Raw genomic sequence first — 13,145 nt, 5'->3', positions numbered from 1 at the left:
ACAGGAGACTGGGAGGCTGAGAAAGAGCTGGACAGCAGGTGTTTCTGAACTCCCATGGGACAAGGTGACCAATCAAAACCTTGCTCAAACCCATTTTGCACTTCCTGTGTGACCTTGGACAAATTATTTGACCTCTCTGGGCCTCCTTTGCTCAACTACAAAATGTAGTGAGAATGTACCTAACAGTTGATAAGAGGAGTAAGTAAATTATTTAAAAAAAAAAATAAGAGGAGGAAATAAATCAAGGGCTTGAAGCAGTGCCTACCTCATAGTAAATCCTCTATGTGTTTTCTATTACTATTATTAAAACAATCTTGTGTGCCTTTTTAGCATGATTTGACAATGTTGGCTTCTTCCTTCCCAAAACACTCTCATTCTCTTACCAATACTCCCCACCCTCCTGGTTTTCCTACTCCTCTCTGGAACTCCTTTCCTGTCTTCTTCGTAAGCTCTTCTCTCTAGTATGAGGACACTGGTTGAAGGGACACTGCTCACCATAGGGGGCCTTTACTTAGAAAAAGAAGCCTCCCTTTGGCATGTTTAGCCTTGACCTTCAGACCCTATTTGTGTCCACCCGGCCAGCCAGGCATCCCTTATGTAGGTCCCAACCTGCATAACTGTACATGATGGCCGTGGCTGATTTGTTCATCAATATCCTTCCATCCTCCCACTCTTCTGCCTTTCTAATAGAAGCCCAACATCATTCAAGTATTCACCAGCCTCCAAGCTGAAACCTTACCCACAGCCTCAGTTCTGGGGAGCAGGGGGAATCCTGAAGAATCTAAGCTAATCCTGAATTCCTCAGGCCAATGATTGGCTCAGGATGGGCCTGTGAGGCAACTCTGGCCAATGAGATTGAAGAGGAAGCCTGCCGGGAGGCTTCAGGAAAAGATTTTCTTGCTTCCAGAGACGGCATGGGAAAAGATGCCCCTCTCTTCCTCTACTAAAAATGATCACATCTGGTTGTGATGCCTGGACCTGCAGCAGCCACTTTGGGGCGATGAGGGGAGTCCATGTGGGAGCCAAACATTCGGCTGAGGGTGGCAGAGCAGAGAGGGAGCCTGGGGTCCAAGATCCTCTGGAGCTGCCGCTGCACCATGCCTAAAGGTCCCCCCAACGCTGGTGATGTGCAATATACACTCATCTCACTGCTTCACCTCGTGCCAGTCTGGATTTTGTTCCCCGCTGCCCAAATCCTCCCTTGCTGATATAAAATACAAATATCCTTAGGCTGATTTCTCAAGGCTGGTCTTCTCTTCACTCCTACCTCATGGCCTTGGTTCCTGCATCTGTCTCCAGCCTCAACCACACTGAGCTCCAGCCCCGGGGGCTCTGTGGCCTCCTGATGGCCTCCCCTGGGTGTCTTCAGCCCCTCACGCTCACCATGTTCCCAACTAGCCTCAGCATCTTCCCTCCAAGGCCCCCATCTCAAGTGCAGCTGACCATGCCTTGCACCTTTCCAGGGCCTTGTTCCCCACCCCAAGTCTATAAGGCCTATGGCCTGTCCACTTGGCCTTCTGAGCATCCCTCCACCTGGACCCCCTCCTGTTGGCCCTGTCCAGCCCCATGATCTCCTGCTTTGTTCCCGCCATAGCCTTCCCTGGGCACCCAGCCTTTGTCTCCCCCCCTCCCCCATCTACATCCACAGAAAAGCTGGGGGATTTCCTAAGGCACAAACCTAACCATGACCCCGTTCTGGTAGAAACCCTGCCATGATTCTCTAGTGTCCTCAAGAAAGAAGCTGTTTCCCAAGCTGATTATTTAAAAAAACACTTAAGAGGGGCCCATGTCAACCACTATCCTTCCCCCATTCACTCCACACTCGTCCCAGAAGCTGATGTCTAACATGCTCTCCTACCTCCAGGCCTTTGCATGCATGGTTCCTTCTGTCTGGAACGCCCTTCCCATTTGTCTACTATCAAGGCCTGGCTCAGATGCCCATCCCTTGTCACCTTCATAGGGCTTGGGAGAGGTAACAGCTCAGTAGATGGGTCTTTGGCAGTGAGTGCTATTGCTGATGTTTCATTTGTGGGGAGGAGGGAGAGAAAATCTATTACTTCCTAGCTCTGTGCCTAAAACAAGGAACCTCCCCTCCCATGCTTCAGTTTCCTCATCTGTGGAGAGAGGATAATATTTTCTCATGTAAATTACCCAGAACAGGGCCTAGCCCAAAGCATCACAGAATAACATGGCAGGCTCTGTGAAGTCATCTTGTGAAGTACTATTATTATTACTGCCATTTTGCAGGTGAGGGACCTGAGACGCACAGGGGAAGTGACTGCCCGAGGAGATGGGCAGTATGCAACTGAGTTGGGATCTGAGCCCAAGCAGGCTAGCTCCGAAGCTCACAGAATAGGCACTTAGTGCTCCACAAATGGGGACAGCTGTTACAGCACTGTTGTGGCTAAGAACAGTGGCCTTCTGTGCCACTGGGATCCAGACTGGGATCCTCTTTCCTGCTGAGGAAGACTCTAGGACCCAGGCCTACCCCAGGGCTCTCTGCATGGGTCTTGTTCCCTGGAGACACCTGAGGAAAATCAGTTACACCTTCTTCCCTTGACTACTACACATACTTCAGGGGTGAGCTCAGTTGTCCCTTCCTCCAGGAAGTCCTCCCTGACCTTCCAAGTTGTATTGGGTGCATTCTATGTTTTCTCCATCACACCGCTGACCACTCTGCCTCTACTGTTGAAGTCCTGCCAGTTCTGGGCTCACTGTGTGGGGACGTCTGTCTATGTTACTAGACTGTGAGCCCCAGGAGAACGGGGCCCAGCTACGTCACTAACAATACCCAACCTAGAAGAGTTTGGGATGAATTAATATACAGGGTGGGGCAAAAGTAGGTTTACAGTTGTGAGTACACGAAACAGTTTATTCTTGTATTATTTATTAAATATTGTATTATTTTCCATATGAACAACTACAAACCTACTTTTGCCCTACCCTGTGTTCTTTCCACGATAAGGAAATGAAGGCTCAGAAAGGACTGTCACGTGCCCAAGGTGTAGTGACCGATCTAGTGCCTGGAATGATAGAGCCCAGAGCCTGGTAGAACTGTAGGTGGTGAGTTGCTGAGAGAAGTGATGGAGTAAAAGAGTAAGAAAAAAAAAAGCGACGTTGGGAGGGAAAGACAGAGACGGCGAGAAAGCCAAAGAGGCACCGAATGTGGGGGAGGTGAGGGGAGGAGCCAGGAGAACAAAGCAATGCAGGTGCTTGGGGAGCCCAGGACAGGTACGACAAAGGACGGACCGCTGTGGCAGTGCTCTCATGAGCACCGGCGTGTGCCCACGATGGTCTGGTATGTCAGCTCCAGTCACATGCTCCCTCAGCCGCAGGCTAGGTCCATCCAGCCTCAAGGTGCCTGCCCCAGCTACCTGGGGATGGAGGCGTAGTTGGTGTGGGAGCTGGTGGCGAGTTGCTGGTGTGGTTCTGACTGAGAACCCAGAATGTCCACCCGGTCGTCCTCATCCTCATGGAAGCCGGTAGGGCGACGACTGGGCAGCAGGATGAGCTCTGTGAGGCCATGAAGGTCAGACACATGCCGGACAGTCTGCAGCACCAAAACCATGGCGATCAGACCCAGGAAGAGGTAGGCTGCAAAGACGGCAGAGGGGTCATGGGTGAACTCAGAACCTAGGCAGGCCCCAGGAGCTACTGGACCCCGAGGGTGGGGCTGTGACCCTCAACTCCCCCCCTCAGACAGGCCAGGTTCCCCTCATATCCTCCAGGACAAGGCTGTGCCCTGGGTCCTGAGCCAGCCACCCTACTCACCTGTGACCAGCACCTTGTAGAGGGCCCGGTAGGGCTGGCCGGGGGCTTCACCGGGCACATAGTCACCCAGGCCAATGGTGGACAAAGAGATGAAGCAGAAGTAGAAGGCATCCAAGAAGCTCCAGGCCTCCTCAAGGTGGGCAAAGATTGCGGCGGGCACCAGGAAGCAGATGGTCACCGTGATCCCCAGCAGAACCACCAGGTGCCAGCGGGCCACCCGCCGGGAGTCCCAGCCCCAGCGCATGCTCAGCCAGGACAAGGGTGCATGGGTCAGCAGCAGTGACAGGCGCTGGGCGGAGGCCGTCAGTAGCAACATGGTGGCCGGCACGCCCAGGAGCGCAAAGACAATGGAAAAGGCCTTGCCCGCATCAGTCAGTGGTGTCGTGTACCCATAGCCTGTGGAAGTAACGGGGAAATCCTTCTGCCCACTTGGCACCTGCTTGGGGTCTGTGGCCATCCTAAGCCAAGACCTCATGTTACCCTTGAACTTGACGCCCCACTCTTTCATTGCTGGTCATCCTTGACTTCCTTATCACTCACACCCACTTTCTGTCCGTGAATCCCATTGTCTCAAATTTCAAATAGAACCCAAGTCCATCCACTTCACCCCACTCCACCTCCATGTCTATCCCGTAGTCTCCTCCCTGGCCTCCCTCCTCCACCTCCACCTCCACCTTTTCCCCCACCGTCTGAACCCCCCCATGCAGCCAGAGAGGCACTGTGAACACCAGTGTTAAGTCATGTCCCTCCCCTGCTCAGAGCCTCCCGGTGGCTCCATCCCACTCAGGAGGAAGGACAAAGTCCTCACCGTGACCCTGAGGCCCCACACAAACCAGCAGGGAAATACCCTCCCACCTCAGGGCCTCTGCACTGTCTGTCCTTTCCCTGTGCAACACCCTTCCTTCCGGGTTCCACAGGCCCCCTTCCTCTCCAGGTCCTTGTTCAAACATCACCTTCTCAGCGAGGCCTTCCCTGACCACCTTTACTTTGTTGTTGTAATCCCCACCTGAGGACGTTTCCCCATTGATTTATTTAGAGAGAGTGGGAGGGAGGGGGAGAGATACAGAGAAAGAGAGCCGTCTATGTGAGAGACGCGTCCATTGGTTGCCTCCTGAATGTGCCCCTACTGGGGGTGGTGATGGAGCCGGCAACAGAGGTACGTGCCCTTGATGGGAATGGGACCCTTCGATCTGTGGGCCGACGCTCTAGCCACGGAGTCAAACCGACTAGGTCCGACCACCTTATTTTAAGTTGTGACACTTTCTCATCCAACTTTTTTTGGTTTGTTTTCATAGCACTTAACACTGCCTAGCAAACTACATGATTTTCTTATTGGGCTACTCTCTGTCTCCCCCTTTCGGGTGCCATCTCAGGAGGGCAGGGGCTTCTGTGTGCTTTGCTCAGGGCCATAGTCCTGGTATCTGGCACAGAGTGGGCACTCAGTCAATAGCTGAAATAATAATTGAAGGGTGCAGGCTCAAGTCTGGCTCCCTCTACTCTACAATGGGTGTGACAAGCCCCAGGGACCTCCTGGAGGGCCGTGAGAACACAGGACCACAGGACCATGGGTGTGAGTGCTGCAAACAGAAACATGATACAGGGGAATTCAGGTGTAGGTGAGACTGGCTCACCGTGGCAATGTGTAATTTAAAATATCCTTATTTCCCAAATAAAGCAAACCAAAAGGTCAGAGATATGATGGGGGTGGTAAGGGGCCTGGTTAATGTTGAAGTAAAATGTTTTTAGCCCAAAAGACTGCAGATCCAGCCCTGTGATAAAAAATAACACGTGGAGCCAAAACCGGTTTGGCTCAGTGGATAGAGCGTCAGCCTTCGGACTGGGGGGGTCCCAGGTTCGATTCCGGTCAAGGGCATGTACGTTGGTTGCGGGCACATCCCCAGTGGCGGGGGGGTGCAGGAGGCAGCTGATCGGTGTTTCTCTCTCATCGATGTTTCTAACTCTCTATCTCTCTCCCTTCCTCTCTGTAAAAAAAATCAATAAAATATATATTTTTTAAAAATGTGGAATTGTGCAGATGAACACATCTCCCATACAAAGGGATCTGATTTTTACATACTCAAAAAATTGAGAGCAAGGGCTGGAAGAGATTCCTGTACACCCACGCTCATAGCAGCATTCTTCACAGCCGAGTGTCCATCGATGGATGAATGGGTAAACAAAATGTAAATATATACAATGGAATATTATTCAGCCTTATGAAGGAAGGAAACTCTGACACATGCTACAACATGGATGAACCTTGAGGACATTATGCTAAATGAGAAAAGCTAGTCGAAGAAAGACAAATACTGTATGATTCCATTTATATGAAGTATTTAGAGTAGTCAAAATCATAGAGACACAAGTAGAACGGTGGTTGCCAGGAGCTGGGGGGAGGGCACATGGGGAGTTGGTGTTTAAGGGTAGAGTTTCAGTTCTGCAAGATGAAAATTGTTCTGGAGATGAATGGTGGTTAACGATTGCACAACAATGTAAGTGTACCTAATATCCCTGACGTGTACCCTTAAAAATGGTAAAGACGGTAAATTTTATGTGTATTTTACCATAATAAAAAATGGGGGGAAAATAAAAAAGACTCTGGCTTTCGCTGCACACATGGCCACGTGTACTAAAGACATTCCCTCTTTAATGGGGTTTCTCCATTAAAACCTTTGTATTAATGAGGGTTGGAGCCATAAAGGAAAAACCTCAAATAATAGTTGCGTAAATAAGATGCAGCTAGGTGTAACTGGAATAATTTCTGACCAATAAGGCATACAAGAAAGAAGCAAACAGGTTCCAAGAAGTGTCCTCAAGGAGAGGGAGGTGCCACCCTAGCCGGTTGCTCAGTGGTTAGAGTGTCGGCCGTGGACTGAAGGGTTTCGGGCTTGATTCTGGTCCAGCGTGCATGTGTGGGAGGCAATCGGTCAACGTTTCTCTCTCTCTGGCTCCTTCCCTCCCTCCCCCAGGGTGAGGATTAACAACAAAAGAAGAAAACACACACACACAAAACATCCACAGAAGAGAGGGGGATGCCTTCTTTCTTCCTGCTGGCTGGAATACGGACAGAAAGGCAGGAGCTGAGCAGCCACCTGGGACCATGCCGTGACCTTGGGATGGAAACCCTGCAGCGCGAGTTAAGGAGGAGTCCTGACCATGCAGCATCATTCCAGAAATAAACTTCCATTTTGTTTACGCAACTATTATTTGAGGTTTTTCATGTATGGCTCCAAACCTCATTAATACAAAGGTTTTCATGGAGAAACCCCAGCAGTCGGCTGAAATGACAGATTTGCAAATAACCTAAGTGAGTCTCAACTTGCTACCTCAAAGAGCGAAGTTCAAATCAGTTTGTTGCCATTTATTCCCTACACGACCTTGGCCAAGTGACTTTCCTCAGAGTCCTGCAGAATGGGCTCATAAAAAATGTCTCCCACCTTACCAGGGTGGATTGCATAGCATCCAGCAAGACATAGAAAGAGTTACGGGCATGCTCGCTTCTGGGTTGCTGACCCCTCCATCCCTGGCCTCACCTGGAGCAAGGCTGCCCGGATCAATTCCAGGCCCCAGGCCTTTCTCAGAGGGCTCGGGCCTGACAAGCCCAGAGATGCTGTGGGATTAGTCTCTCTGAAAGACGTTTGGCTTTTCATTTCTCGGATACATTCAGAGCTCCAGGCTTTCCCACCAATAACAATGAAAACCGAGGCACAGAAAACCTGTTATCCTCCCCAGCCCCGTGGTCGGCAAACTGCGGCTCGCGAGCCACATGTGGCTCTTTGGCCCCTTGAGTGTGGCTCTTCCACAAAATACCATGGCCTGGGCGGGTCTATTTTGAAGAAGTGGCGTTAGAAGAAGTTTAAGTTTAAAAAAAAAAAATTGGCTCTCAAAAGAAATTTCAATCGTTGTACTGTTGATATTTGGCTCTGCTGACTAATGAGTTTGCCGACCACTGCCCCAGCCCTTCAAACTGACAAAGACTTCCTCCTGACCAAGCTTAGTTAGGCTCCTCTCGACTAGGCCGTTTCAGCAAGAACCCAGTCAGTTTAGGGAGAATCCCTCCACTCTTGATATCTGAATCACATTCCTTATTCTCCACCTTTGAGAGCTGAGGGCTTGGCCTTTTGCAACAATCCCATTCAGCCAGTCAACAAAAATCCCCGGTCTCTGAATACTTTCCGGTCCACTGATCCCCTCACTCTGCTCTCTCTCTCTCTCCAGCTGTCTTTGTTATATTCAGAATTGAGTTCAGTCTCTCTCCCTTATTGCAACAACTTACCATTTTTAACAAGTGTCTGAGTAATTTTTCATTTCAGTATACACACATCACTCCTCTTCATGCAGGCTAAGAGGTAGTGCAGTGTATTGGTTAAGAGCATGGGACTCGGAGGCCTGACCGCCTTGGTTCAAATTTCTACTCTACACCCGCCTAGTTGGTGTGACCTCAGACAAGTTGTCCAACTTCTCTGGGCCTCAGTTTCTATTGCTAAAAAAAAATAGGGCCAGGCCCTAACTGGTTTGGCTCAGTGGATAGAGCGTCGGCCTGCGGACTCAAGGGTTCCAGGTTCGATTCCGATCAAGGACATGTACCTCGGTTGCGGCCACATCCCCAGTGGGGACTGTGCAGGAGGCAGCTGATTGATGTTTCTCTCTCATCAATGTTTCTAAGTCTCTATCCCTCTCCCTTCCTCTCTGTAAAAAATCAATAAAATATATATTTAAAAAAAAAATAGGGCCAGACCTGGCCCATGTGGCTCAGTGGTTAAGGGTCTACTCATAAACCAGGAGGTCAGGGTTCAATTCCAGTTGGGGCAGGTGCCTGGGTTGCAGGCTCGGCCCCCCACCAAGGGACCGTGCAGGAGGTGGCTAGTTGGTGATTGTCTCTCATCATTGATGTCTTTCTCTCTCCCACTCCCTTCCTCTCTCTGAAATCAATAAAAACACAGTGTATTTATTTTTAAAAATAGGACCACTAATGGTACCTGCTTTACAAGGCTGTTGTGCTGATTGAGTTAAAGCCCATACGTGGCAACTCCTCTGCCAGGTTTTGTTATTACTGTGAAGTGGGGAGTGTTATTATTCCCATTTTACAGATGTGGGAGGACACTGAGGCCTAGAGCTGAGCAGTGGGCTGAGCAGAAATCCAAACCCAGGCTGTGCATTGCCTTGAGTTTGGCTTCTGCATCTGTCCTTCTTGGGACAACTTCTCAGAAGCCAGGATCTGGGAGGAGGTTGATGGAGACACTCATGTGACCCAGCGAAGCCCGGGAGCAGGTCAGGCAGGCCCAGCCAGTGGGACAGAGTGCAAGAGGAGCATCCAGCCCTGCTGACCATGGACTTGGTTTGCTGGTCCACACGATGGGGCACCAAAGGCCAAGGCCACCTGCTACTGCAGGCAGGGAGGAGGAGTTAGGAGTCTGCTAGGCCTGCCCCAGCACCCCTCTCCCCGCACCCCCAGGCAAAATCCCAAGCAAAGAGGGGAAGAGGGAGCTTTGGGGAGGGGATGTGAAAGGACCAGCAGAGCCTTGACAACTGGGATTTCCCAGGTCTGCAAGTGCTGAGGTGCGAAGGGATGTCCAGGTAGGGCTAGGGGGAGGGGGTTGGTCCCACCTGAGGAGGTTGGTTTCTGGTTTGAAATGGATCCTGGGTCAAGAGGAAAGGTGACAGGCCCCAGTGGGGGCATTGTCTGGATGACAAATGGGACTGGGAGGGGACAGGCGGAGAGGGATTATGAGCCCGAGGACGCCTGAGAGGACATGATGAAGGTAGACAATGCTAAGGGGATGATGGGGCAGGGTGGGTGTCTCAGGTCCAAGGGTGGAAGGTGGTAATGGCTTTGACTGGACATGGGGAGGGGTCTGGGGCCCAGAGCATCCTGTTGGAGCGGAGAATTTCAGGCCCAAAGCAGGCTGCGGCAGTGTTAGAGCAAACAGGGAGTTCCCAGCTGTGGGTCTAGAGATTGGAGTGTTTCCCAGAGCCCAGGGGATTCCCTTTCTCGGGAAATCCAGGTTGAACAGGGGTAGCAGGTGCAGAGAGCAGAGTTTCTGGGCTGGTATCCTGTGTGTGTGTGTGTGTGTGTGTGTGTGTGTGTGGTGGGGATTCTGCTCTCAATGGCAGTGTGTGTGTGTGGAGGGCACTGGGGTCCCTGATAAAAGGTCTAAGTGGTTCTGGGGCTTTTGCTGAGAGTGTCAAGGGTCCAGAGAGTGATGAGTCTCAACTAGGGGTTCTCGGGTTCAAAGAGGCCCCTATGGGGAGACCCTGGTTTGGAAAGCAGTAGGGGTTTTGCTGGAGCCAGTTTTGAGATTGGAGGGGAGGGAGTCCTGGCCCGGGGGGCTTCTGGGAGATAATCTAGCTCCCTCCACGGTGGTTCCCTCTCATACCTCCATAGCTAGCGGCTGCTAAAATGGAACTCCAGGTCCAGAGAAAACCAAAGTGTCTCTATTGGGAGAAAACTCTGCATTGAGGGCTCCCCAATACAAGGGAGATGTCCAGATGGAGTGGGGTATGTGGAGAGGAAGTCGGGGCTTACCTGCTGGGAAGTATGAGTGTGAGGGAGGGCAGGGCCCCTTTCAGGGTAATGGTCCAGATCCAGAGGCGGGGTCCTGAGGGGTCTCTACTGGCAGTAAGGTCTTTTGTGATGGCACCCTGAGGGGGTCTGGAGATTCAGGGTTCTCTCTGGGCACCAGAGTCAGGAGAAGACTGGGACAGGGCTTCCCAAAAGGCTCCAGGAAAGATCTATCTGGTCAGTCAGGAGACATTGTTTGAGGGGATGGCACTCTGAGACCAGAGAGAAGGGCAGAGGTCTTTGGAGTCCAGGCCCAGGGTCCCAGGTCCTCGCTGGAGGTTTCTGAGTGCAGCCCTAGGCCCAGAGGGGCCTGGCAGGGCCATGTCTCCAGGGGGTAAGGCAGAGGAACTACGTCCCAGGCGCTCCCCGGCAGGTACCGAGTCCAGCCCTCCTCCTGGAGAACTGGGTGTTTTCCTGCCGGGAGGAGAGGCTTGGATGGGGTCTTCCCCAGGGAGGCGGAGCCCACGACTGTGGACCCCGGATTCCCTCCAAGGGGTTGTGAGGGGATCCTAGGCCCAGAACGGACCGGAGCGATCCGCTAGGACAAGGTTATCTCCTGGGGGCTCCCGAGTGCCCCTGGGGGTGGGGGTCTCGCTGGCTTGGGGATCGGGGCGGCGCTCACCTACCCACGGTGGTGACCAGCGTGCTGGCAAAGAAGAGCGCAGAGGCAAAGTCCCAGGCGGGGTCCGAGGCGTCGGCGGGCCCCGAGGCGTTGGCGAGCGCCGCGCGCCCCAGCCGGCCGGCCGCCAGCACTCGCTCCACGAAGGCGTCCAGAGCGGGGGCGGCCAGACACGGGCTGCGCCGCAGCAGCTGCTCCCGCAGCATCTCCAGCTCCGCGCGGAGCTGAGCCTCCTGCGGCCCCTCCAGGCGCGCCACCAGCAGCGCGCCCAGCCCCAGGTACGCGGCGTAGGCGGCCAGGGCGCCCGCCAGGAGCGCGCCCCGCCGCATGGCGCTTCCCCGCGCCCACCGAGCCCGCCGCCCCGCGGACCGGCTCCCACGAGCCCCGCCGCCCCGCGGACCGGCTCCCACGAGCCCCGCCGCCCCGCGGACCGGCTCCCACGAGCCCCGCCGCCCCGCTGACGTGGCCCCCGCCTCCAGATGGCCGGGCGCCCAGCTCTAGTTCCGGGAGCTCGAAGCACGGCCTCCAGCTCCCCAAAGAGGAACCAGAGGAGAAGGGGAGGGGCAGGAGAGGGAGGAGAAGCGCCCCGCCTCCGGGAAACTGAGGCACGCCCCGCCGCCAGGTGTTAACACCGAGAGGGCGGAGCTCAGCACTCCGGGACCCGGGAGACTAACAGGATGGGAAGAGCCGGGCATTCCGCCCTGCCTTCATTCCTTCCCTCTCCGCGTCCCAGGCGTCTTGATGCCGTCGGTCAGAAAGAGTCCGAACTCTCTTTTCTGCTCGAGGACCGAGAAGTCGCGCCCCATCTCCTCCGGGCCATCTTGCTGGGCTACAAAGACTGTGCTTTTCATCAGGGTGCGTGGCCGAGGGGACGAGGGCACAGACTGGCATCCAGCCCTCGTTCCATTCGCCAAGTCGTGCGCTCTGCAGTGGGGTTGCGTCCACCGGTGGGGAGGCCTGTCTAAGTCACAACGAAGGACACCACAGGGGCAGGCGTCCTCGTGCCCTTACAGACAGAATCGGATATTTAGCTCTTCACCGAATCTTTGCTCAGTGCCCACTTTGTGCCCGGCCCTTGGCTGGGTGATCCTGGGGAAACAGCGGTAACCAAGACAGTTCGGGAACCCGCCTTCAGGGGGCTCCCAGCACTCCAACTGAGTGACAGCCCGGGCAGTGACCAAGGCTGGGATGGAGGGTGCCCAGAGGACTGTGTGGCCCAGAGGAGGCGGCTGCCGAAAATCAAGAGCTTCTGGAGGAAGGAAATATCCGAAGTGGAAGGATGAACAGGAAAGAGCCAGGGTCTCTTTTCCAAGCAGAATCACAGATCCACACCTTCACTGGAGGGGGGGGGGGATCTTTCCTTCCCTGCTCCCTCTGTACATTTCTGCACATCCCCCTCTCTGACGGCCTTCCGGAGGGCAGCCCCGGATCCTGACCACATCTGACTGGCCGAGGAGTGGGGCTCGGGGACCAGTTCGGACACACCCAGATGGTTCTATTTGTAAAACTGTGGCAGCTCTTGGGAAAGAACCCAACTTGGGGCTTAGAACAACAGCAACAGTAGGGGCCAGTGATCAAAGGCTTCAATATGTCAGGCCCTATGGACACATAAGCTTGTAGCTCAACCCCTCCTCTATTATTCATTAAACAGATGAGGAATTTTAGGCTTAACAATCGAGTAGTCACAAAACTGGTAAGGTGTGACCATGTGAACGTAAGGTAACACAAAGCTAAAATCCTTGCTTACTAATAAAAGTATTCTGAGGATGAGAAAATAGTGATGGAGCCCAAAGGACAGATAGATGCTAAACCAGAGGTTCAGAAGAGGAATGGGGACACCTCACAAAGAAAGCCCGTGACTAAGCCAGCACTCATGACTGAGAGACCAGAACAGTCCTCAAGGTCCCCAGAAAAGGCAATGTCTCGGGAGGAAAGGGAAAGCCACAGTGACAGAGCCACTTGCTGACATTCTTCCGGAGTGCTATCATTGCCCGGAAGTCACTTCCACCATTATCTTTGCCTGAGATAAGTGGAGGAAAGTGTGGGACAGAAAGTAGGAGGCTGGAGGGGAGAGAAAGGGGGAGACCGAGTGAGATACATGGGGATACTGGAAGACAAAGAGAGGAGAGACTAAAGAAGCTTAATTCTCTGGGCTTCTCACTTGCAGGGGTGCCTGTGTGTGCTGTGAGTTGC

At 53.3% G+C, this 13,145-nt stretch overlaps 1 protein-coding gene across 1 annotated transcript; it reads right to left on the bottom strand.

Moving 5' to 3' along the window:
- Positions 1 to 1,412: 1,412 nt before the first annotated feature.
- Positions 1,413 to 11,385, bottom strand: KCNK6 (potassium two pore domain channel subfamily K member 6). Its single transcript, XM_079800193.1, has 3 exons — positions 10,960 to 11,385; positions 3,772 to 4,167; positions 1,413 to 3,594 (listed from the first exon to the last, which is right to left on the bottom strand). Exons 1-3 carry the CDS (start codon positions 11,279 to 11,281, stop codon positions 3,371 to 3,373), a joined length of 942 nt encoding a protein of 313 aa, XP_079656319.1. The 5' UTR covers positions 11,282 to 11,385; the 3' UTR covers positions 1,413 to 3,370.
- Positions 11,386 to 13,145: the final 1,760 nt, after the last annotated feature.

This window comes from Cnephaeus nilssonii (genome assembly GCF_951640355.1).
Source record: "Cnephaeus nilssonii genome assembly, chromosome: 20".
NCBI classification, from domain to species: Eukaryota; Metazoa; Chordata; class Mammalia; order Chiroptera; family Vespertilionidae; genus Cnephaeus; species Cnephaeus nilssonii.
This window is presented reverse-complemented; position numbering and strand designations above follow the sequence as displayed.

Bases quoted from the DNA above. Each gene is read 5' to 3' on its own strand.
- KCNK6 (XM_079800193.1), bottom strand. From the start codon at position 11,281: ATGCGGCGGGGCGCGCTCCTGGCGGGCGCCCTGGCCGCCTACGCCGCG. The intron at 4,168-10,959 runs GTAGGTGAGCGC...TTACTTCCACAG, and splicing joins CACGCTGGTCACCACCGTGG to GCTATGGGTACACGACACCA. The intron at 3,595-3,771 runs GTGAGTAGGGTG...CCGTCTTTGCAG, and splicing joins CTACAAGGTGCTGGTCACAG to CCTACCTCTTCCTGGGTCTG.